This window comes from Mirounga angustirostris, unplaced genomic scaffold, assembly GCF_029215605.1.
Source record: "Mirounga angustirostris isolate CCGP_5_RB_7025 unplaced genomic scaffold, mMirAng1.0.hap1 SCAF_7, whole genome shotgun sequence".
NCBI lineage: Eukaryota > Metazoa > Chordata > Mammalia > Carnivora > Phocidae > Mirounga > Mirounga angustirostris.
Window position 1 is genome coordinate 118,816,812 of NW_026991715.1, and position 23,609 is coordinate 118,840,420.

Consider the following 23,609-nt stretch of genomic DNA (forward strand, 5'->3'; position numbering starts at 1 on the left):
GGCAAGATTCCGGTTTTTTGATGGCTGCATAATATTCCATTGTATGTATATACCATATCTTCTTTATCCATTCATCTGTCGATGGACATCTTGGCTCTTTCCATAATTTGGCTATTGTGGACATTGCTGCTATAAACATTGGGGTGCATGTACCCCTTTCGATGGCTACATTTGTATCTTTGGGGTAAATACCCAGTAGTACAGTTGCTGGGTCATAGGGTAGCTCTATTTTCATCTTTTTGAGGAACCTCCATACTGTTTTTCCAGAGTGGCTGCACCAGCTTGCATTCCCAACAACAGTGTAGGAGGGCTACCCTTTCTCCGCTTCCTTACCAACATCTATCGTTTCCTGACTTGTTAATTTTAGCCATTCTGACTGGTGTGAGGTGATATCTCATTGGGGTTTTGATTTGTACTTCCCTGATGCCGAGTGATGTTGAGCACTTTTTCATGCGTCTATGGGCCATTTGGTTGTCTTTTTTGGAAAAATGTTTGTTCATGTCTTCTGCCCATTTCTTGATTGGATTATTTGTTCTTCGGGTGTTGAGTTTGATAAGTTTTAATACTGCCCCTATCCCCTTGCTTGGATTCTACCTTCATCATAAATGATAAATGCTCTAGGATCTAATCTCTTGTGTGTTACTCATTTTCTATTTGAAGTTGCTGTAGCCCTCACTATACCTCATATGGAAACATATATATCTGATTTTTCATCTTTTGCCAGCTTTCTAGATTGACTCCCCACTAACCAAGCATGCCACCTCACTATAACAGAATAGAAGATAAAAAGAACCTTTGAATGATTCTATTTTAACCACATAATATACTTCCAGTGATAGCCAAAGCTAAGCCCTGGACATATCAAAGCAACGGTAATCTGCTTAAACCCCATCTTATGTATACCCAATACACATTTACTCCCATCTATCTTCTCTCATTTGAAAGATCTGATCCCTCATATTTGCCTTTAATTTATGGCATTCAAGCCTTATCCTTCTCTAAAGAATTTGTTTTGGGATGCTCTTCATGCTCTGTTCACGCTGTGCTAGTCTATGCTTATACAATTCTAGTGTCTTGGGAGTCAGTCCTGAAACCTTTGGGGCCAGCCAAGGAACCTGTAGGTCATGGCAAGAGGATATTTGAATAATGACGTAGAAGTAATGTGCAGGCATTTAAATCATAACCTTCCAGAAATTGTGACATTGACTTCCTTACCTAAAACAGAAGGACTCAAGGTATTTCTAGCCTCTTAGAAAAAGATATGGGAGCAGTTTTTGAGTACGCCATTCTTTGTCTAGATTCTGATTGGAAAATTGGGTACTCTTTTCCCAAACCGCATCTACAGTGTGATCAAAGTTGTCTTACTGAGGCTTACTGCTGCTTCCCTCTCCACTGTCCAGAGAAGCTGGTATCACAATGCTACCAGGGACAGCACACAGATTGTACACTAGGGAGACTGCTATGCTACACCTTTTCTAGGCAAGCCAGGGGTAGAAATACACATATACCCATACGCGAATACAATAGAAGATTTTGGGGTGCCTGGGTGGCTCAGTTGGTTAAGCGACTGCCTTCAGCTCAGGTCATGATCCTGGAGTCCCGGGATCGAGTCCCGCATCGGGCTCCCTGCTTGGCAGGGAGTCTGCTTCTCCCTCTGACCCTCCTCCCTCTCATGCTCTCTGTCTCTCATTCTCTCTCTCTCTCTCAAAGAAATAAATAAAATCTTTAAAAAAAAAAAACAACAATAGAAGATTTTGTTAATTTTTGTCACCAGTGCCTAAGGAAACGTGAAGATGGAAGACTATTGACTCATTGGAGGAGATTAATCATTTTAGAACTAGCTGGGGAAAATCTGGCATGAGTCATGGAAGTGATGCACAAGAGAAATCATTAAGCTTTGAAGGTTTACCTCTTCTCTCTGAGCAGTCCCTACTGACCATGAAATGCATGCTGTTAATTGTTAAGACATTCTCTTGCTTTGCCAGTAAGCCATAGTTGTTTCCTTCCACATCAGAGGAAGTTAAGAAGACATCTATACAATGTGGAGATGTGCTTTATAGTCTATCAGTTTGTGGAAAATTTAGCATTTTGCCTGAGTAAGATATTATAGGTCAGTCTTCTACAGGAATTGTACTAAGCATTGTGCTCTTCGCAGGAATTACTAATTATTATGCTTCACAACCAAAGTGGTCAGAACTGTATGAGGTGTTGGCATTAGGTAATATTATAACTGAAAATAAGAATTCTACCAAAGTATTCAGGGATACTCCAGTTTGGGTAGCATTTGCCTTTTTATGCTCATATTTTTTTATCATGCATAAACAGACTAAAAATTGCTTTTCTAAAAGTAAACTATATTTCCTCTCAATGCCATAAGTAAATAGCTAGAATATGCTCATTAGCATGGTTTCAAATGGAATCCACTAAAGTTCAAAGGGAACCTGCTTCACATTAATATGTTCTTTGGATAGTAATATCATGGTTAAATATGGGACAGCTGTCCATATATTTTTATTCTGACTTTAAAGAATTAAAATGAGCTCATCAGAAATGGGAATTATGTCTGAATCACCATTTTCCTAGTCTTCCTCTAAGCTGGTAGAATCAAAAGCTAGAAGAAGAGAAAATAAGAAAAAATAAACATTGTTTCAATTTTTTTCTTTCTGTTTTATACTTTGTTTGCTTATGGATTTCCAAGCCAATCTATATCTGAATTCAGAGATAAGGCAGAAACAAGATAGTCTAAGCCTTGAAAATCAATCAATCAATTTCTGTGCTATCCCTCCCTCTCTCTCATTTCACACACACACATACACACACACACACACTCACACTCAAATGTAATGTGAATGGAGAATTGATTTATCAGAGACAACTGAGACTCCAGGGATTTAACCTTTCTAAATACTAGTAATAAGTGTATTTGGTTTGATTCTATTGATCAAGAAGTTGCTTTTTGCCTCTGTTAAGTGCTATTTGGTATTTGAATTTTCTGTGAAGTTGTACATGAGGTCAGGGAGTCCACACCTTATAAAACCTACATTTGTATAAGGCTTATATGGACTTAGGGAGTCAAAGCAGAATATTCTCTCAAAGCAGTAACTCTGACACAGAAGCCTTACATACTAAGAATACACTGAGTACACATCATAGGATAAGAGCTTTAAGTTGGAGTTAGGCTTCTAAAAATAACTGTAAGTGCTCAATCTTTCTGCTTTTTATACAGCGGAGGATTTCCTAGGCTTATCCTGTTAGATTGCATAATCAATACACCAAGTTCTAGCATTACTTATAATTTAAGGCTTTGTTTGTCTGCAATTTAAGGTCATGCCTTTAGAATTAAGTAACATGTGCTGTTGTGACTTGTGTCGTTACTATTTTGCTGTAAATAAGAAGATGAATTTGGGGCACCTGGGTGGCTTAGTTGGTTAAGCATCTGCCTTCGGCTCCAGTTATGATCCTGGAGTCCTGGGATCAAGCCCCACATCGGGCTCCCTGCTGAGCAGGGAGTCTGCTTCTCCCTCTGCCCTTCACCCCACTCATGCTCTCGCTCTCTCTCAAATAAATTAAAAAAAAAATAAGAAGATAAATTTAAAAGCATTTTTCTTCTCTTTCTTTCTTTCTTTCTTTCTTTCTTTCTTTCTTTCTTTCTTTCTTTCTTTTTCTTTCTCTTTCTTTCTTTCTCTCTCTCTTCCTTCCTTTCTTCTTTCTTTCTTTTTCTTTTTTTTTTTAACTTGGGAAGTCCAAGCTGGACCTACTACAAACACACACCAATGGGACTGTGATTGAAGCTGCAGGTTCTATGTTCTGTGACTGCCACATAAACTTACACTCCCCACACTTAGACTGACCTCTTCTGATTTGGAGCAAAGCTATTTTTATTGGTTGAATTGTGCCTCCCAAAAAGATATGTTGAAGTTATAACGCCCAAGCATCTGCCAATGTGACCTTATTTGTAAATAGGATCTTTGCAGATGTAATCAAGTTAAGATGAGGTCATTAGAGGGACCTTAATCCAGCATGACTGTTGTCCTTACAAGAAGAGGAAAACATCGTGTTACAACAGAGGCAGAGATTGGAGTGATGTAGCCGTAAACCCAGGAATGCCAATAATTACAGCCTCCACCAGAAGTTGGAAGAATCAAAGGAAGTCCAGCTGACTTTGATATCAAAGTTTTAGGCTACAAAACAGTGAGAGAATAAAGGTCTTTGGCTTAAAAAAAGAAAGTATCTCTCTAAACTAACAGGATAATTTTAACCGGTATCGTTTATCTTTTAAACTTGTGATTGAAATAACTTTAGCATAGGGAAATAGTTTTCTATACATTTTAATTAGCCACTGACCTCATAAGCATGCATTTTTCTGAAATAGGTAACTCCATAGTAATGTTGGGTAATACAGATCATAGTGGATACCCTCATCATTTTACCCAGGTAGAATGTAATCATAATTTGACTTGTAGTATCACTTTCAAAATGGAGATGGTTTAACCCCAAGCCATGGTTGATTTTTTTTCCTCTTAAATACCCATATGTAAGCAGAGTACAGGATAGCAATTATTAAGCAATTACAGCTTAAATTACAGTTGTACTGTGTCTGTATTTGGAAGGTCAGAGACCCAATGGGAAGATACTACTTCTTATCCTGAGGCCGTAGGCAAGTTAATGAAACTCTGAATTTCATCCTCCTCAGTAAAATGAAGATAATAAAGGCTGTTCTAGCTACCATAAGGTTGCTGTGATAATCACCAGGTCAAATTAGATTCTTATTGTAAGAGATCTATATAAACCATACTCAATGTTTTTGTTGGTAGTGATATTTAAATTATTATAGTGACAATGCCAAGCTAATGGAAGCAATACTTGCAAGCATGTAAAGACATGAGGGCTTTTTTGTTTTTCAATCCTTAGGCAAACCAGATGAGACCATGGGCAAGTAACAATATTTTCTGACTTTGAAATGTATTGTTCCTTGCATATTAGATTAAAATAGAGTTGGATATCTGAATACACTTATTTGTGTGTGTATTTAGTTAGTTGGTTATTTTAATCATGAAATTGGGGATATTCTTAAACTCCATTTGCCCATAAAAAAGATAGCCTAAAGTTTTGCCCAGATTTCATACAATTCCAACTTTTTATGAGTCTATGAATATAAGTCAGTCTACCATAGGGAAAAAATTGTTTAATGGGTCAACTCTTTTATTTTATTTCACTATTCCTTCTTAACTCTGGTGGCCGAGCCCTGTAGCAAATCAAGGTAGAAAAAAACCCCCAGAAATTTATCATACCATCATGCCACTACATGGATATGTTAAATGTTAAGGGAACATTCTACCATTACTAAGGTGGGATTTCAGAATCTGTTACAAGTGAGAGCTTCACTTTTGGAATAATGCAAAAGCTAGTTTTAACTTCAACATCAATAACCAATTACTAAGTAAGTTTCTTGTCAGCTTATACATTTCTTTTCTATATGGTTTAAAATTCTCTATAGTTTAGTTATGCTGATCTCTGAACATCAGATTTTAATAAAATTCTTCATGATGTATATGTTTGTAAAGAGATTAGAATTGTACCTGGCAGTAGAAAGTGCTATAAACAAGTTGTTAAATGAAAACACACACATGTACACACACTTTAATAAACTTAGACCCTCATGCAGAGAACTAAGCTGGATAGAAAACACCCAAACACCGTATTATGTATCAGCCCTTTTATATACAGCCACTTTTTGTATCAGCCTTTTATATATAATGCCTTTCATTTAATCTTCATAAGAAGTACATATTCTTTATACATTACACCATCTGTCATACAACTGACATATATGCAGATTATCTAGGATGAAAAACCCAATGCCATGTTTCATATGGTAGTAAACATTTATATAAACCAAAAATTGCATCTGTAATAATTTATGTTCTAATTATTTTTTTAAAGATTTTATTTATTTATTTGAGAAAGAGAGAATGAGAGAGAGAGCATGAGAGGGAGGAGGGTCAGAGGGAGAAGCAGACTCCCTGCTGAGCAGGGAGCCCGATGCAGGACTTGATCCTGGGACTCCAGGATCATGATCTGAGGCGAAGGCAGTCACTTAACCAACTGAGCCACCCAGGTGCCCTGTTCTAATTATTTTTTAAAAGATTTATTTGTTTATTTATTTTAGAGAGAGAAAGAGAGTGGGGGGGAGGGGCAGAGGGAAGAGGGAGAGAGAGTCTCAAGGAGACCGCGCTGAGTGCGGAGCCCGTTGCAGCACTGAATCTCACCACCCTGAGATCAGGACCTGAGCCAAAACCAAGAGTCAGATGCTTAATCAACCAGGCCACCCAGGCACCCCTTATGTTCTAATTATTAACACCAACCACCCAAGGGCTATACTCAAGCTGAAAAACTTCTTAACTCCTGCTTCTTTTATGCCCCAGGTGGCTGCTTTCCTTATTAAGAGCAGAAGTTTGAGCCTAGCAAAAAAGGATTACAGTTCTTTGTTTTACTTCAATTTCGCTTTAATTTTAGCAGTTTTTAACACTACCAACATGCTAAAACCTCTAATTAGCAGAGTTAAACTACTTGAGAATGCCACCGAAAGAGATGATCTACTAATTTGAAAATCATCGGTGCAGAGTTGCTTTCCTAAAACCCATACATGAATTTAAGTGCAGATTAAATAATAGCACTGAGGAGAAATGACATCACTCCTTATGTTACTTTGGCCAGGTGTCAGTGAACGCACACAGCATCGTGTAGTGGTTCAGATGGAACCTGCCTCTCTGCCTCATGTGCATCTTCCACATTCTGGAGGATTAAGCCTCAGGCAAGGACCTCCTTCCAGAAGACTTTTCCTATTTAGATACCAGGATAGTTTACTCCATTCCAGGCTTTGGGGATAGGAGGAAAGGAAGAGAACCCTTTGAGCGTTCTTGGCCAATAGGAAATTATTAAAGTGAAGTACGACTATATGACCCAAATATCTTTACTGACCTCAAACCCTCGAGGGGATTTTCCCTCAGAGGTTTTCTCTGATGAAAACCTGAGATAATTTTTCCTCTAAATTCCCTTAAGGTGTAGTAGAGGTTGCCTTTTGCTAGTTGAGATGAAAACATATATTTTAGAGAATTTCTGTGCTATGGTTATGTTCTTAAAATGCTTGAAAATTCTGCATTAGAATTATGAATTTTACTTATATTAATGGTTAGGAAAGATGTGGCTATGACCTTCAGAATGGAGACGGTTTATACTGTAGTTCAGACAGACCTATGATTGAATTTCAGCTTTGGCACTGACAAGTGTGTGACTTTGAGCGAGTTTCTTAATTTTTCTAAGCTTTGCATTCCTTACTTGTAAGAACAATATCAGATTTCAAGAATTTTATGAAGAACAATGAGTTGATATAACAGCACCTTGCAAGAAGTAAAGTACTCAGTGTATGCTAATCTCTTCCATTGTTCCTTCATATTTATGCATATATATAAAATACGTTTACTGATATTTATACATGCAAAAATATGTAATATATATTTGTTTATATTTACTTGTCCAAACAAGCAATAAAAATATTTGGTCAAAGCACTAATTATAGAAAAATCACACTTAAAATCTTGAAATATCTGATCTGGGGCCTTTCTATAAGAAGTATTAATGAACCCTTAGTCTAAAAAATTGGGCTAACAGTCCCACCAAATTAAAAAATAACTTATTGATATGCTTAATTTTTATTTTGTCTTATTTATTTATTTATTACTTTGTTTTAGAGAGGGAGTGCAAGTGGGGGAGGGGAAAACAGTGAGGGGAAGAAAGAGAATCTTAAGCAGCACAGAGCCCCATGTGGGGCTCTATCTCACAACCATAAGATCATGACCCAAGCCAAAATCAAGAGTAGGACGCTTCACCGAGTGAGCCACTCAAGCACCCTATGTTTAATTTTTATTTTAAAATAATGCAACCAATGTTAAAAGAAATACGAGAAAAAATATCTGTGATCTCAAGCATCATTAAATTTTAATTTATAAATCTACTTAATGCTGATTTTGTATTTTATCATCATTACTGAAGCAAGAAAACATACACTTAGAATTTGAGGGATTAATTGACCAGGGAACAAGTCTAGAACTTAAAATGACCAAACATCATTCTTTTTATGGCAACAGTAATCTTCTTATGCAGTAATTCTATATTTTATTGCTGAAAACTATTTGAACTCTTCTATAAGGCAAAAGGATTGATGTCAGAGGTGCAAATGTTTTATTTATTTATTTATTTATTTTTAAAATTTTATTTATTTATTTATTTGAGACAGAGAGAATGAGAGAGAGAGAGCACATGAGAGGGGGGAGGGTCAGAGGCAGAAGCAGGCTCCCTGCCGAGCAGGGAGCCCAATGCGGGACTCGATCCAGGGACTCCAGGATCATGACCTGAGCCAAAGGCAGTCGCTTAACCAACTGAGCCACCCAGGCGCCCCAGAGGTGCAAATGTTTGTAAGCAGATCAAAACTGTACAAATAAGAAAAATAAGTACATTTCTCCAACTGAAAAATATATATAATTGTATTTTTTTAAGTGTTATTTCTAGAAACCATGGCATTTAAATTTTTTGGAGATAATACTATCAAGAATACAAATATGTATTTCGAGAATTCAAGAGCTTCTATCATGTGACTTGAAGGGAAATAATTCATTACTTACTAATATATTTAAAAATATAGTGCTAATGTTCTAGAACAAGGTTGACAAGTTATGAAATCAAAGCACAGTGTTGGTAGGCTCTTTTTCTTCTTGCCTACAGTGGCTTTAATGTTTGCTTTCAAAGCATATTTATGCTGGGGGGAAAGTCTACATCATATATATATACATATTTAAAGATTTTATTTATTTATTTGAGAGAGAGAGAATGAGAGAGAGCATATGAGAGGGGTTAGGGTCAGAGGGAGAAGCAGCCTCCCTGCCGAGCAGGGAGCCCGATGTGGGACTCGATCCAGGAACTCCAGGATCATGACCTGAGCCGAAGGCAGTCGCTTAACCAACTGAGCCACCCAGGCGCCTTACATCATATATTTTTTTAAGAAATATTCTTCCTTGCTGTCTGCATTTTGAATTTACACACAACATAACTGTCAGTCCTTCCCCTGAGTCCCCTTAGGAATTGCATGCACTGTATTTCTACTGAGCAATTCAATTTAGGATGGCCTCATTGAGTTGATCTCCTTGTCTTCCTACTGACATTATTATTTTACTATGATCTGTAAAGTCACAAATAATGTTTAATTCGACTAAGATAAAGACCGCCTCAAAGATGTTCCTTAAATGTTTCTGTTTGTAATAAACAAATCCAATAAATCTAGGGGACATACTTCAAAGACCAAAAATGCTCAAATGAATACTTAAAAACAATTGTAATTCTGTTTCAATCACTAATCAGTAGAAAGCTTGCTCTTAATACCTATCCATTGTTACCATACTTCAGCCCTGTGAAATTGATGAAGAACAACAGTTTTTACCCTGACTCCATTCTCTTATAGACAGATAAAGTAAGACCATGGCATGTTCAAGTGAACTTACACTTTGGAATTGGTGACCTGTTATTCTACATTTCTTGTGACTTCAGGAAGATTATGCTCAGTTATATTCCTTGTCTTGAGAACTTCTTAATGTATCTTTCTATCTGATTGGCATTGCTGTAACTGATGTAAGTGATAAGTTTATTTGGTGGTTGAAGAAGTAAATTGTAACTGGTCGAAATTTGATATTTTAGCTGTTGATGCATATATTTCTGAGTCAAGATCTATATTTCCAGTTTTGCTAAGATTTTGCCTACTTAACATATTCATACTTGCATTTGATTTCAAATGATAAAGAAGATTCATTCAGGTATTCAATAATGGAATATTTTGGCCTTCTAAATTAACAAAATTTTAGTTCATAGGAAAGACAATGGACTGAAGAAACTTTTGTTTCTGTGGCAGAATATACTACCTGGCTTAGTTTGAGTTTTAATGTCCTAAGTCAGGAGGTCTAGGATACTCTAGAATAAACATTTATTTTCTTTCTTTGCCATAGCCCTTCACCCTGATCCAAATTAACTAACAACATAAACAGTGTGTCAAACAAATGCTTAAAAAATAAGTTAAACTTGGAATATAAACGTAAATTTTTTTTTTCTATATGAGAGTTCCCAGATGGAATAATTAAATTTACTTATATATATTCCTGTTAATTGGGCTCAATATGTTTTCCTCAAAAAATAATTAATTTCAGTGATGCCTCAGTGAAGTGATGAATTAAATGAGTGAGCATTTTGAATAATAAAAAAAAATAGTCAGGGGCCCATGGGTGGCTCAGTCAGTTAAGTGTCTGCCTTCAGCTCGGGTCATAATCCCAGGGTCCTGGGATTGAGTCCCATATCGGGCTCCTTGCTCAGTGGGGAGTCTGCTTCTCCCTCTGCCTGCCACTCCCCCTGCTTGTGCTTTCTCTCTGTCAAATAAATAAAAAAAATCTTTAAAAAATTTTTAAAAAAATCTATAAGGAACAATTTGTTGGTAAATCATTGCCTAAAATGAAGACAAGAGAAACCCAGATTAAATCAGAGTTAACAGGTAACTTATTTGTTTACTTTCAATAGTATTCAAGTTAAATGTAAGTTGGTAATCATATGGTAAAGCAATGGGAGTATATAGTCTCCCATTCATGTTATTATTATTGATGTAGACTAAAATAAAATGAGTCATTTTTTTTAAAAGATGAAAAGAGAACAGCCACATAAAAAAAAAAAAAAAAATGATGTCCTGGGAATGAAAACATTCTTGGACCTTCACCAAACCCTATCAGACCTAGTTTTTCCTTCTTTAGGTCTCGTCTTTGCCTGTTGTTACTTTGCTACATTAAATAAGGGTTGCATGTGAGAGATGAACTGATCAGTTAGTCTTTCAGCCTTAATATTTTGCCTGAAATTATAAATATAATAGATTTATAAAATCAAGAGTAGTGTCATGTAGTAGCTAATAGTATGGTCTTGAGAACCAGACTGGGTTCAAAACAATGTATCTTCCACTTACAAACTCGTAAACTTGGGCAAGTCACTATGTTCTCTGCCTCCATGTTATCATTTATCAAGTGGTGAGAAGAAAGATATGAATGTAAGATTGATAAATTGATAAATTTGTAAATAAATTGATAAATATCAATTATAAATTATAAAAAACTATAAATAATTGATAAATTTGTAAATAAATAAATATCAAAATAAAGATTGATAAATTTAATGTAATAATTGGTACTTTGAATAGTTTAGAACCATGCATGTTGTTACCATCATAGTGTTTTTCAAGGTAACCTTGAAAAATATTTTATATTTTATATTCCAAGTTTCACTTATTTTTTAAGCATTTGTTTGACACACTGTTTATGTTGTTACTTAACTTATGTGTGTATTTTATCGCCGCAGTCAATCTACCTTTCTGGCTTGAGCTGTTGTAGCTGGGGTTGTAATGGTGGGTGGGGCTGGTGGGGAGGGTTGGAGGGAATAAGGAAGAGGGAGGTAATGGTATAAGATACATTCCTCCACTTGGGATTCTCTCCGCAGCAGCCTCCGAATCACAGGACTGCTGCCTAAATACTGATATTCCACTGAGAGGGCTGGGTTGGCTCTTGTACACACAATGTGCGTAGACACAATTCAATGTCTAAAGAGGATGATTATGGTCTTGTAGAATAACAGAAAAGATCCCTACACCTAATCAGTCTCCCCTGAAAAGAAAAGCCTAAATTGCATGAATCTCTCTAAATTTTCCATAACCCCCTGAATTATTCTACCTTCCTTTTTCTTTTACCATGTCATAAAAATCCAATATGCTACATTCTATAGACCTTCTCTTCTCAAAATTATTTATTGTTGTTCTTGTTTTATACTTTATGCTTTTATGCTATTTCAGTTTTCATTTCACCTCCTTTAAATTTATAATAGCTTTTAAACTGACTTCTTTACCTAGTCATTGTTCAATCCATTCTCCACACCAGGATTTCTCAACCTCACCAAGGCTGGCAGTTTGGGCCAGATAATTCTTTGCTGTGGAGGAGCTTCTCTGTGAATTGGAGGTCATTTAGCAGCTTCACTAGCCTCTACCCATTAGATATTAATAGCATTTCCTCCAGGGGCACCTGGAGGCTCAGTCGGTTAAGTGTTAGACTCTTGGTTTCAGCTCAGGTCATGATCTCAGGGTCTTGAAATGGAGCCCCACATAAGGCTCCATGCTCAGCATGAGGTATGCTGGGGATTCTCTCTCTTCCTCTCCTTCTGCTCCTCCCCCTGCTCACATATGTGCGCTCTCTCTCTCAAATAATAAATAAGTAAATCTTTAAAAAAAATAGCACTTCCTCCAGTTATAAAAACCAAAAATTCGACAGTATTCCCTGGGTGACAGAATCATCCTCAGTTGAGAACCACTACTCAACAATTCTCCCTGATCAATCTTCTTAAAGCACAAATCAGATTTTATCATTTCCTGCTGAAAAATTTCCCGAGGCTTCCCATACTATACTGAAAAATGTTTTGACCCTTCTGGTGCTGGCCATCCCTGTGTTTTCTAGTGTATTCCTTATTATGTTTTGTATCTTCTCTATAATTTAGACTGGCTGATCTATGATCCAGTCTATCTTCAGATAGATAGATAGGCAGGCAGACAGATAGGAATTTTCTGGGTTTGGTGACTGTTCTCACCCATAGTTTCCCCTCAAATACCATGCCTGTCCCATATCCAGCATCATGTATCCACATTTTTACCTTAAAACATGGTCCTGCCCAAATTTCTTCACATGGTAACTCAGAATCTCTGTTGGAATTGAGAAGGGTCTTTGCTTTATATGCATATTAAAATAGATTATAAAGTCACTGTAATTTGAGATGATACCAGCATAGAAAGAGTCAAATAGATTTGTGGAACAAAATATTGAGCCCAGAAACAAACACCCCAATGTATATAGAGACATATATAACAAAGGAAGCATTTGTATGTCACTGGGGACCAGACAGTTCATTAAAAGTTGTATGCAGGCTCAAGAAACAATTCTTTCAGAATGAATGAAAATGTGAACTTTGTTCCACATACCAAAAAACAAAAAAACAAAAACAAAATCTCTTAGGTAAAAGAAGTAAATATAAGTAAATATAAAAATAACATAATCTCCAAAATACTTACATATATATAATCTCAGATTTAGGGAGATCTTTTTAACTATTACAGAAGATTCAGCAGCTCACGGTGAAATTACAGATTTATTTTCGTACATAAAATAATCAAAATGTTGGGGCGCCTGGGTGGCTCAGTTGGTTGAGTGTCCAACTCTCGGTTCAGCTTGGGTCATTATCTCAGGGTCCTGGGATCACCCCATGGTGGGCTTCATGCTTGGCGGGGTGGTTTGCTTGAAGATTCTCTCTCTCCCTCTCCCCCTCCCCGACTCACATATGTTCTCTCTCTAAAATAAAAATCTTTAAAAAAATAATTAAAATATGTGGCAAATTATATCATTAAAAAATCAATAGGCAAAGAGTAAATTAGGAATAGATATTTAAAGCAAATAGTTAAAGAATTGATATCCAGCCTTCAGATATGTATTACAAATTGATAAAAAATAAAAAAAGAATTTCACCAGAAATTCTCAGAAATGAGAAAGTTCAGTTGATTAATAAGTACATGAAAACTTTCTCAAATTCCCTAGTCAGAGAAATGTAAATAAAAGTAACAGTGGATTACTATTTCTCACTAGAATAGATGATGAAGTGTATTTTTACTTGGTTTTGGAGAAGTTACAGCCTTGAAATAGTCTGTCAACATATTTTAAAATCAAATTGAAAACTTTATTCTTTGACCCAATAAACACACTTCTGAGAATATATTTGATAGAGATAAAGGTTATATGTACAAAATTGTTTATTACAGAATAGTCTGTAGTGGCAAACACTGGAAAATAATAGAAAAATGGGAAAATTATGACATAATCAACAATGGGTTATTACATAGTTATGTGAACACTAGATTATTTGGAGGAATTTTCCTGTGATAAAAGCTATATGCAGAGAAGTATATATGATATGATCCATTTTTGTAGAAAGAAAGGCCAAGATGTGTGTGTGTGTGTGTGTGTTTTGTGTGTGCCTAAGGAGATAAATGAAAATGAACATAAACACACATTCTTATACAAAATAGTTTGGCTGTTACATAACTGCATTCCTTTGGGAAATTGAAACTTCCTTCTCCAGCTTCACATACTGCTTCCCCTCAAAAACAAAGGAATAAGCAATACAAAAAATTAAAGTGCAGCCTCCACTGGACACCACATTGGACTTTTGAATTATTCCCATTATGTCTAAGTCCATCAAGTTGCCGAAGCAACATGACTATGCCCCTGTATAAGGAAGGGAATCTTGCACTAGATTTAACAGCACAGTCAAAATTTATTTATTCACCCTTTTTTTCAACAACAGTGTTTTCACCTAAAAATATTTAGTGTCGCCACTGAATCATGCAGTTTAGAGTCTAACATGATCAATGAGACATGGCCCACGTCCTAATCTATGAGTAGATGCCAGGCACATGAGAAGATTATCATGTACTGGACGGAAGTCACCATGACAGGGGGATTAGAGTTCTGAGGGAGCCCAGAAGAGATTGAAAGCCAGTCAGAAACAAGCCAAGCTTATTTTCTTTCTATCCATTCTTTGAAAAGATCTTAGGAATTAAAGCCTTTGTTTATTTTGCAATGTGGTTTGCAGTGAATTCATCTTTAGTATATCAGTATATTACTGAGTTGAATTTCATCAATGTTAATGTCATTTTAAATAACATGTACAGTCAAGATTTTTATAGAACACATTCCTTTGTTCATCGAATACTCCATTCCTTGTTCCTGGAACATCTAGAATTTGGGGAACTTTAGGTTTATTCATGAGAATAGTTATATATTTTTGTGTATGAAAAAAAGTGTAAGGAACGAATTTTGTTTATTCATCAAAATGAAAACTTGTTCATGGGTTCATTATACTATCTGCATAGTATAATATAATATACGAGTAATTTTCTTTTCTTAAAACTGAATCTCATTTTTACACGTGTGTGTGTATATATGGATGGATGGATGGATAGATAGATGGGGCAACATGACCTTATTTTATACATAACAGTGAATTTCAGTTTAAGAAAATTAACTCTTCCAACCAAGTGGGGCTGGTTATTTCTTGTTCACAGCCATATGCAGTTCCAAAGCTTATGAGGTTGGGGCTTTTAAACTTTATCATGTCCTATTTTTAAATCTATAAATTTGATTTTGGAAAACCCTGTTGAAATATGAACAAAAAGATCTATGTATATTCAATATATTTTAAAATAACCTACAATTTCCTGATAATTTAAGAGTTCGTTTGACAAAGGCAGAGATGGCTTCATGGGTATGGGATATGAACTCATAGTTGCAGAGGGACCCACTTCCAGGAGGACCCTGTGCTTGTTATAAAGCTCAGCTGCTGCTATCTTCACATTCCTAGTAATTTTATCCGTGAAGTTATGTTTTGTAAGTGAAGTCCCCTGGGACAGTGGGGCATGAACGTGAGCAGCCACTCTGCACACACAGGTTCAGGCCTGTAGGCACAGTAGGCAACACAGAAGCCAAGCACTTGGCCTGACAGCCAGGGGCGGCACAAATGCATGCCTCAGCAGTCTGAAATGCTGTGTCCCCCGTGTGCCTGAGCCAGAACTGGGCCAGAACGCCAGTGGCCACAGCAACCCCCAAAGCAACAGCAGTGACTGTGGGGGGCAGGAGTGACTTCCCCAGGCCAGCAGGGACAGGAATCTTGGTGAGAGAGCAGCTGACTCTCAGTCCCAGGATCCTGTCCCTGCAGTATCTACACAGATATTGAATTTTCTGCCTCAATTCCAAGATAATACTTGGGGACCTCTGATGGTAAACTTCGTCAATAAATTATTACAAAACAGGGAGGACACATGGATATTGCATAACAATATAATATAATATATATTTTATAATTATAATAATATATTATTTTATAATATAATATTATAATATATTATAATACTTATAATATTGTATAGCATATCAGGGTATTACTAGAATTCTTCACGGTTTATAATGTCCAGTTTTGAAAACTCCTGCAACATTGCAAAGCAAATATCCACCAGCCTAGAAATACAGATTAAATTTAAAGATCATCACATTTGATGAAAAAATAACACTATTTTCGTATGAAACTTTAAATGAGCCAATGATTAACAAAGAAGACAATTTTTAATTAAATTTTCCTTGTAAGAGAAAATAAAGGAATAAAATACATAAATAGGCATTTTGGATTATAGGCAAATCATGAAACTACTTTTGGTTTCGTGCACAACCTCAGCAAGTTACAGGAAATGTCAGAGGAAATATTAAAATGTCAATGCATACATTTACATTCAACATTAAATTCAATATACAGTGTAAAGGATCTTTGTTGTGATGGAATTGTTCTGTATCTTCACTGTGGTGATGAATACATAAACTTATACATGTGATAAAACTAACTACACACCCAAATGAGTACCAGTAAATTGGTAAAATATGAATGAGATCAGTGGATTGTACCCATGTCAATTTCCTGGTTGTAACATTGTACAACATCCTCAGGATGTTACCATTTGGGATAAAAGGTGCATGGGTTCTCTATTATTTCTTATAATTTGCATGTTAATCTACAGTTATCTTAAAATAAAAAGTTTAATTAAAAAATCACATTCATGAAACTAATTTGTATGAACAGTGAAATCTTCATTGAAAAATTGTTCCATTAGAATCATCAGCTCCAAATGTACTAAAATTTGTATGTTAAGTCAAATTTATCTCAATGTTGTCCCAATGTATAAAATACTCTTAATAGCCCTAGTAATAGTTGCATCAACAGAAAGATCTTCTTTAAAATTTCTCAAAAACTATCAGAAATTATTTATAATCTTGCATTAGCCAAAACAAATGATGTAACTTACAATTATATAATTGAAAATGAAATTGCTAAATGTATCAATTTTGAAGACCTAAGGAATGAATTAGGTCTGCAGAAAATTAAGCCAGAAAAATTATATGATCAATCAATATACCACAATAATACAGTTTTTCTATTTATTGTATTATATATAATTGACACAAAATGTTATTCTTTGAAATTTATAAATTTCTGTTGTTACTCATCTACCACTATTACTATTATAAGTAATAAAATATTTTTAAAGGGAAAAAATTATGTATTATTATCTTTAACAGCACTTTTTTCCCCTACATTTTGAATGAAAGGGCCCCAAATTTTCATTTTGCACAGGGCCTTATAAATTATGAAAGTCTTGGGCCATGAGGTTTGATACAAACTGATCCTAAGAATCCTTTAAGTTTTATCAAAGGGTAGATCTATTGAATAGCTTATTTTTGTAGAATTGAGCTTGGAATAAATTTTTGAAAGGACTCAGAAATTGCATGCAATAACTATTCTCAGAAGTCAGCTTCTTTTTGTCTAGAGGGTTTGCCAAGATATTATTTTGTTTATTTTATTTTATTATATTATTTTATAAAAAGCCAACAAGATTCATCCATCATCAGTCCTGACATTTGAATTCTCACTTACATTACTCTGAGAGAGAGCTTCAAGGAAGTCTTTCCATTTATCAGAACTGCGTTTCCAAAATATGTTTATTTTTCATTTAAGAAATATAGAATTAAGGACTATGCAAATATTTCGATTTGGATTTTCTAAAATCTAAACATCGTAGTTTTGATAAAAATTCTTATACTTAGGCTCATTGGCTTCACATTTACCTGCAACGTTTCTCAGCTTGCAAATACATTGCTAGAAAATGACTAGATTGCCTAGAAACTTTGGAATGAGCCCATCAGCATTCATTCTTGGCATTTTTATATGACAGTCACACCACTGTCCCAAAAGAAATTTTTGTTTTAAAAACAACAAACCTAAAACTGATGTTTGGGATGCACATATATTAACAGTAGATTATTTCTGTTTCCTAGTGGTAGGCAAGCCTTGAAAAACATCAAGTCATTTGAGTAGTGATGAAGAAGTATCTGTGTAAATGTTCTGTTACAAGGATGTTTCTCCATACTCATTCTCTAATGTTTTTCTGTACAGGTCACATTCACTTTTTATTCCACAATTGTGATGGCTCAGCCTGTTTTCTTTTTTCTCTTTGGTTCCAGAATGACTCGTGGGGAAAGCAGTATTCATATGCACTCTTCAAAGCTATGAGTCACATGCTGTGCATCGGGTATGGAGCCCAGGCCCCAGTCAGCATGTCGGACCTCTGGATTACCATGCTGAGCATGATCGTTGGGGCCACTTGCTATGCCATGTTTGTCGGCCATGCCACAGCTTTAATCCAGTCTTTGGATTCCTCCAGGAGGCAGTATCAAGAGAAGGTAATTTGTTTTATTGCTAATATCTTCAACCAGCTAGTTTGCAAATCTAACTAATAGTGTTCAAGGTAACTAAACTATCATTCTATCAAAAATATAATGAAATAAAATGTATAAAGCAGGAAAACACACTCTTTGATATTTTGCGGTTTCTTCAAGATGCTTGTCATAGCTGTCATTTGTTTCCCATTTCTTTCCTGAATAGCCCTTTTTTAAAAAATCTGAATTTACATTCACAGAAAAAATAGTTATGTGTTTGAGAATACATGAAGCTGATTTAAAGTATTACCATCGATCATGTTCTATCATATTTCAACAGGTAAAATAATATGCAGCCTTCTCTAGTATATGTTAGGAAAATATGTTAGAGATTCAATGGAACTAGGCAGCCATTGCGCATGTCCCTCTGTGTTTCTCTGCATTATAATCATAATTTATATTAAAATCCATATGCTTTGCTGAACATATGTTTCTCTTCTATCTAGATAAGTCAAAAAAAAAAAAAAAAAAAAAAAAAAAAGGGCGCCTGGGTGGCTCAGTTGGTTAAGCGACTGCCTTCAGCTCAGGTCATGATCCCAGGGTCCTGGGATCGAGTCCCACATCGGGCTCCCTGCTCGGCGGGAAGCCTGCTTCTCCCTCTCCCACTCCCCCTGCTTGTGTTCCCTCTCTCGCTGTGTCTCTCTCTGTCAAATAAATAAATAAAATCTTTAAAAAAAAAAAAAAAAAAAAAAAATAGATAAGTCATCACACCCTCTAGTCTTAAAAATGCATATTAACAGCTGCTGTCATGCATTCTTATGCATGACGTGTTTAATTAAAATGATTGCTGCTCTAAACTATTCTCAAAACAGAGAGAAAAAGTAAATATATGCAATGATATATTCATTGGATTCTTTTTTCATATGCGGAGTTATTTTGTCTGGGGCTAAACCCTGGGTAATCAGACAGTACATGTATATTTGACCAAACATCATTAACTTTCCGACAGATAAATAAGAATATTTCATAACTGAAGGAAGGATTTATAATGTAGAAATTTAGTTGTACACCTTGCCAAAGAGGATGTCTGAAAGTAATGATTAAAATAGTTCTAGAACACTTCTCCGAGTGAGTGATAACAGGCTAGACTCATAAATACCTACAAAATAGCCAAAGATTGTTTCAGTTGTTGCTTTATTTACAGAAGTTTTCAACACTATAATCACGCAATAGGAGAAAAGGAACCCAGATTCTTTATTTACCTTGATGTAATTACACTGCCACCAACTATTGCAATGAGCAAGTTAGTATTTTATTACCAAAGTAATGAAAAGATGAACCACCAAAATTGCTTCGAGGTACATTTTAAAATAAAGCCTTCAATTAAATTAGAAAGAACAAAGCACACAGTAAGAGAGGAGATTTTATACAATGTTGACTTTGACTGAAAATTATATACTCAAAGGAAGTTGGGCTCACTTTATGGGGATTTAAGATAAGACTACAACAAGGTATATGTTTCTATTATATACTGTTTTTTCTCTTCCAGTTGACATTGCCTTTTTAAAAAAAATTTTATTATGTTATGTTAATCCCCATACATTACATCATTAGTTTTGGATGTAGTGTTCCATGATTCATTGTTTGTGCATAACACCCAGTGCTCCATGCAGAACGTGCCCTCTTTAATACCCATCACCAGGCTAACCCATCCCCCCACACCCCTCCCCTCTAGAACCCTCAGTTTGTTTCTCAGAGTCCATCGTCTCTCATGGTTCGTCTACCCCTCCGATTTCCCCCGCTTCATTTTCCCCCTCCTGCTATCTTCTTCTTTTTTTTTAACATATAATGTATTATTTGTTTCAGAGGTACAGGTCTGTGATTCAATAGTCTTACACTCTTGAATATACCATTCACAGCGCTCACCATAGCACATACCCTCTTCAGTGTCCATCACCCAGCCCAACCCATCCCTCCCACCCCCCACCACTCCAGCAACCCTCAGTTTGTTTCCTGAGATTAAGAATTCCTCATATCAGTGAGTCCATATGATACATGTCTTTCTCTGATTGACTTATTTCGCTTAGCATAATACCCTCTAGTTCCATCCATGTCATTGCAAATGGCAAGATTTCATTCCTTTTGATGGCTGCATAATATTCCATTGTATATATATATATACACCATATCTTCTTTATCCATTCATCTATCAATGGACATCTTGGCTCTTTCCATAGTTTGGCTATTGTGGACGTTGTGGAGGCATGTACCCCTTTGGATCACTACATTTGTATCTTTGGGGTAAATACCCAGTAGTACAATTGCTGGATCGAAGGGTAGCTCTATTTTCAACTTTTTGAGGAATCTCCATACTGTTTTCCAGAGTGGCTGCACCAGCTTGCATTCCTATCAACAGTGTAGGAGGGTTCCCCTTTCTCTGCATCCCCGCCAACATCTGTCATTTCCTGACTTGTAAATTTTAGCCATTCTGACTGGTGTGAGGTGGTATCTCATTGAGGTTTTGATTTGGATTTCCCTGATGCCAATCGATGTTGAACACTTTTTCATGTGTCTGTGGGCCATTTGGATGTCTTATTTGGAAAAATGTCTGTTCATGTCTTCTGCCCATTTCTTATCATTTGTTCTTTGGGTGTTGAGTTTAAGAAGTACTTTATAGATTTTGAATACTAGCCCTTTATCTGATATGTCATTTGCAAATATCTTCTCCCATTCTGTTGGTTGTCTTTTGGTTTTGTTGACTGTTTCTTTTGCTGTGCAAAAGCTTTTTATCTTGATGAAGTCCCAATAGTTCATTTTTGCCCTTCCTTCCCTTGCCTTTGGTGATGTTTCTAGGAAGAAGTTGCTGCAGCTGAGGTCGAAGAGGTTGCTGCCTGTGTTCTCCTTTAGGATTTTGATGGATTCCTGACTCACATTTAGGTCTTTCATCCATTTTGAGTCTATTTTTGTGTGTGCTGTAAGGAAATGGTCCAGTTTCATTCTTCTGCATGTGGCTGTCCAATTTTCCCAACACCATTTGTTGAAGAGACTGTCTTTTTTCCATTGGACATTCTTTCCTGCTTTGTCGAAGATTAGTTGACCATAGAGTTGAGGGTCCATTTCTGGGCTCTCGATTCTGTTCCATTGATCTATGTGTCTGTTTTTGTGCCAGTACCATACTGTCTTGATGATTATAGCTTTGTAATGGAGCTTGAAGTCCAGAATTGTGATGCCACCAGCTTCGCTTTTCTTTTTCAACATTCCTCTGGCTATTCAAGGTCTTTTCTGGTTCCATACAAATTTTAGGATTGTTTGTTCCATTTCTTTGAAAAAAGTGGAGGGTATTTTGATGGAGATTGCATTGAATGAGTAGATTGCTCTAGGTAGCATTGACATCTTCACAATATTTGTTCTTCCAATCCATGAGCATGGAACTTTTTTCCATTTCTTTGTGTCTTCCCCAATTTCTTTCATGAGTATTTTATAGTTTTCTGAGTACAGATTCTTTGCCTCTTTGGTTAGATTTATTCCGAGGTATCTTATGCTTTTGGGTGCAATTGTAAATGGAATAGACTCCTTAATTTCTCTTTCTTCTGTCTTGTTGTTGGTGTATAGGAATGCCACTGATTTCTGTGCATTGATTTTATATCCTGCCATTTTACTGAATTCCTGTATGAGTTCTAGCAGTTTTGGGGTGGAGTCTTTGGGGTTTTTCCACATAAAGTATCATATCATCTTCAAAGAGTGAGAGTTTGACTTCTTCTTTGCCGATTTGGATGCCTTTTATTTCTTCTTGTTGTCTGATTGCTGTGGCTAGGACTTCTAATAGTATATTGAATAGCAGTGGTGATAGTGGACATCCCTGCCGTGTTCCTGACCTTAGGGGGAAAGCTCTCAGTTTTTCCCCATTGAGGATGATATTCGCTGTGGGTTTTTCATAGATGGCTTTTACGATACTGAGGTATGTACCGTCTATCCCTATACTCTGAAGACTTTTGATCAAGAAAGGATGCTGTGCTTTGTCAAATGCTTTTTCTGCATCTATTGAGAGGATCATATGGTTCTTGTTCTTTCTTTTATTAATGTATTGTATCACATTGATTGATTTGTGGATGTTGAACCAACCTTGCAGCCCAGGGATAAATCCCACTTGGTCGTGGTGAATAATTCTTTTAATGTACTGTTGGATCCTAGTGGCTAATATTTTGGTGAGAATTTTTGCATCCATGTTCATCAAGGATATTGGTCTGTAATTCTCCTTTTTGATGGGGTCTTTGTTTTGGGGATCAAGGTAATGTGGCCTCATAAAACGAGTTTGGAAGTTTTCCTTCCATTTCTATTTTTTGGAACAGTTTCAGAAGAATAGGTATTTATTCTTCTCTAAATGTTGGGTAGAATTCCCCTGGGAAGCCATCTGGCCTTGGGCTTTTGTTTGTTGGGAGATTTTTGATGACTGCTTCAATTTCCTTAGTGGTTATAGGTCTGTTCAGGTTTTCTATTTCTTCCTGGTTCAGTTTTGGTAGTTGATACATCTTTAGGAATGCATCCATTTCTTCCAGATTATCTAATTTGCTGGCATATAGTTGCTCATAATATGTTCTTATAATTGTTTGTATTTCCTTGGTGTTGGTTGTGATCTCTCCTCTTTCATTCATGATTTTATTTATTTGGGTCATTTCTCTTTTCTTTTTGATAAGTCTGGCCAGGGGCTTATCAATCTTATTAATTCTTTCAAAGAACCAGCTCCTAGTTTCATTGATCTGTTCTACCATTCTTTTGGTTTCTATTTCATTGATTTCTGCTCTAATCTTTATTATTTTTCTTCTGCTGGGTTTAGGCTTTATTTGCTGTTCTTTCTCCAGCTCCTTTAGGTGTACGGTTAGGTTGTGTATTTGAGACCTTTCTTGTTTCTTGATAAAGGCTTGTATTGCTATATACTTTCCTCTTTGGACTGCCTTTCTGCATCCCAAAGATTTTGAACAGTTGTGTTTTCATTTTCATTTGTTTCCATGAATTTTTTTAATTCTTCTTTAATTTCCTGGTTGACCCATTCATTCTTTAGTAGGATGCTCTTTAGCCTCCATGTATTTGAGTTCTTTCTGACTTTCCTCTTGTGATTGAGTTCTAGTTTCAAAGCATTGTGGTCTGAAAATAGGCAGGGAATGATCCCAATCTTTTGGTACT

At 36.0% G+C, this 23,609-nt stretch overlaps 1 protein-coding gene across 2 annotated transcripts in view; it reads left to right on the forward strand.

Moving 5' to 3' along the window:
• The window catches only part of HCN1 (hyperpolarization activated cyclic nucleotide gated potassium channel 1), a 402,641-nt gene that overhangs the window by 263,626 nt on the left and 115,406 nt on the right, over positions 1 to 23,609 (forward strand). For both annotated transcript variants that reach the window (XR_010413284.1, XM_045903607.3), the window contains exon 4: positions 18,234 to 18,452. Coding sequence is in view for 1 of the 2 variants with exons in the window: in XM_045903607.3 (XP_045759563.1) it covers positions 18,234 to 18,452 (219 nt within the window). In the remaining variant the exon portion in view is untranslated. The remainder of the gene's footprint in view (positions 1 to 18,233; positions 18,453 to 23,609) is intronic.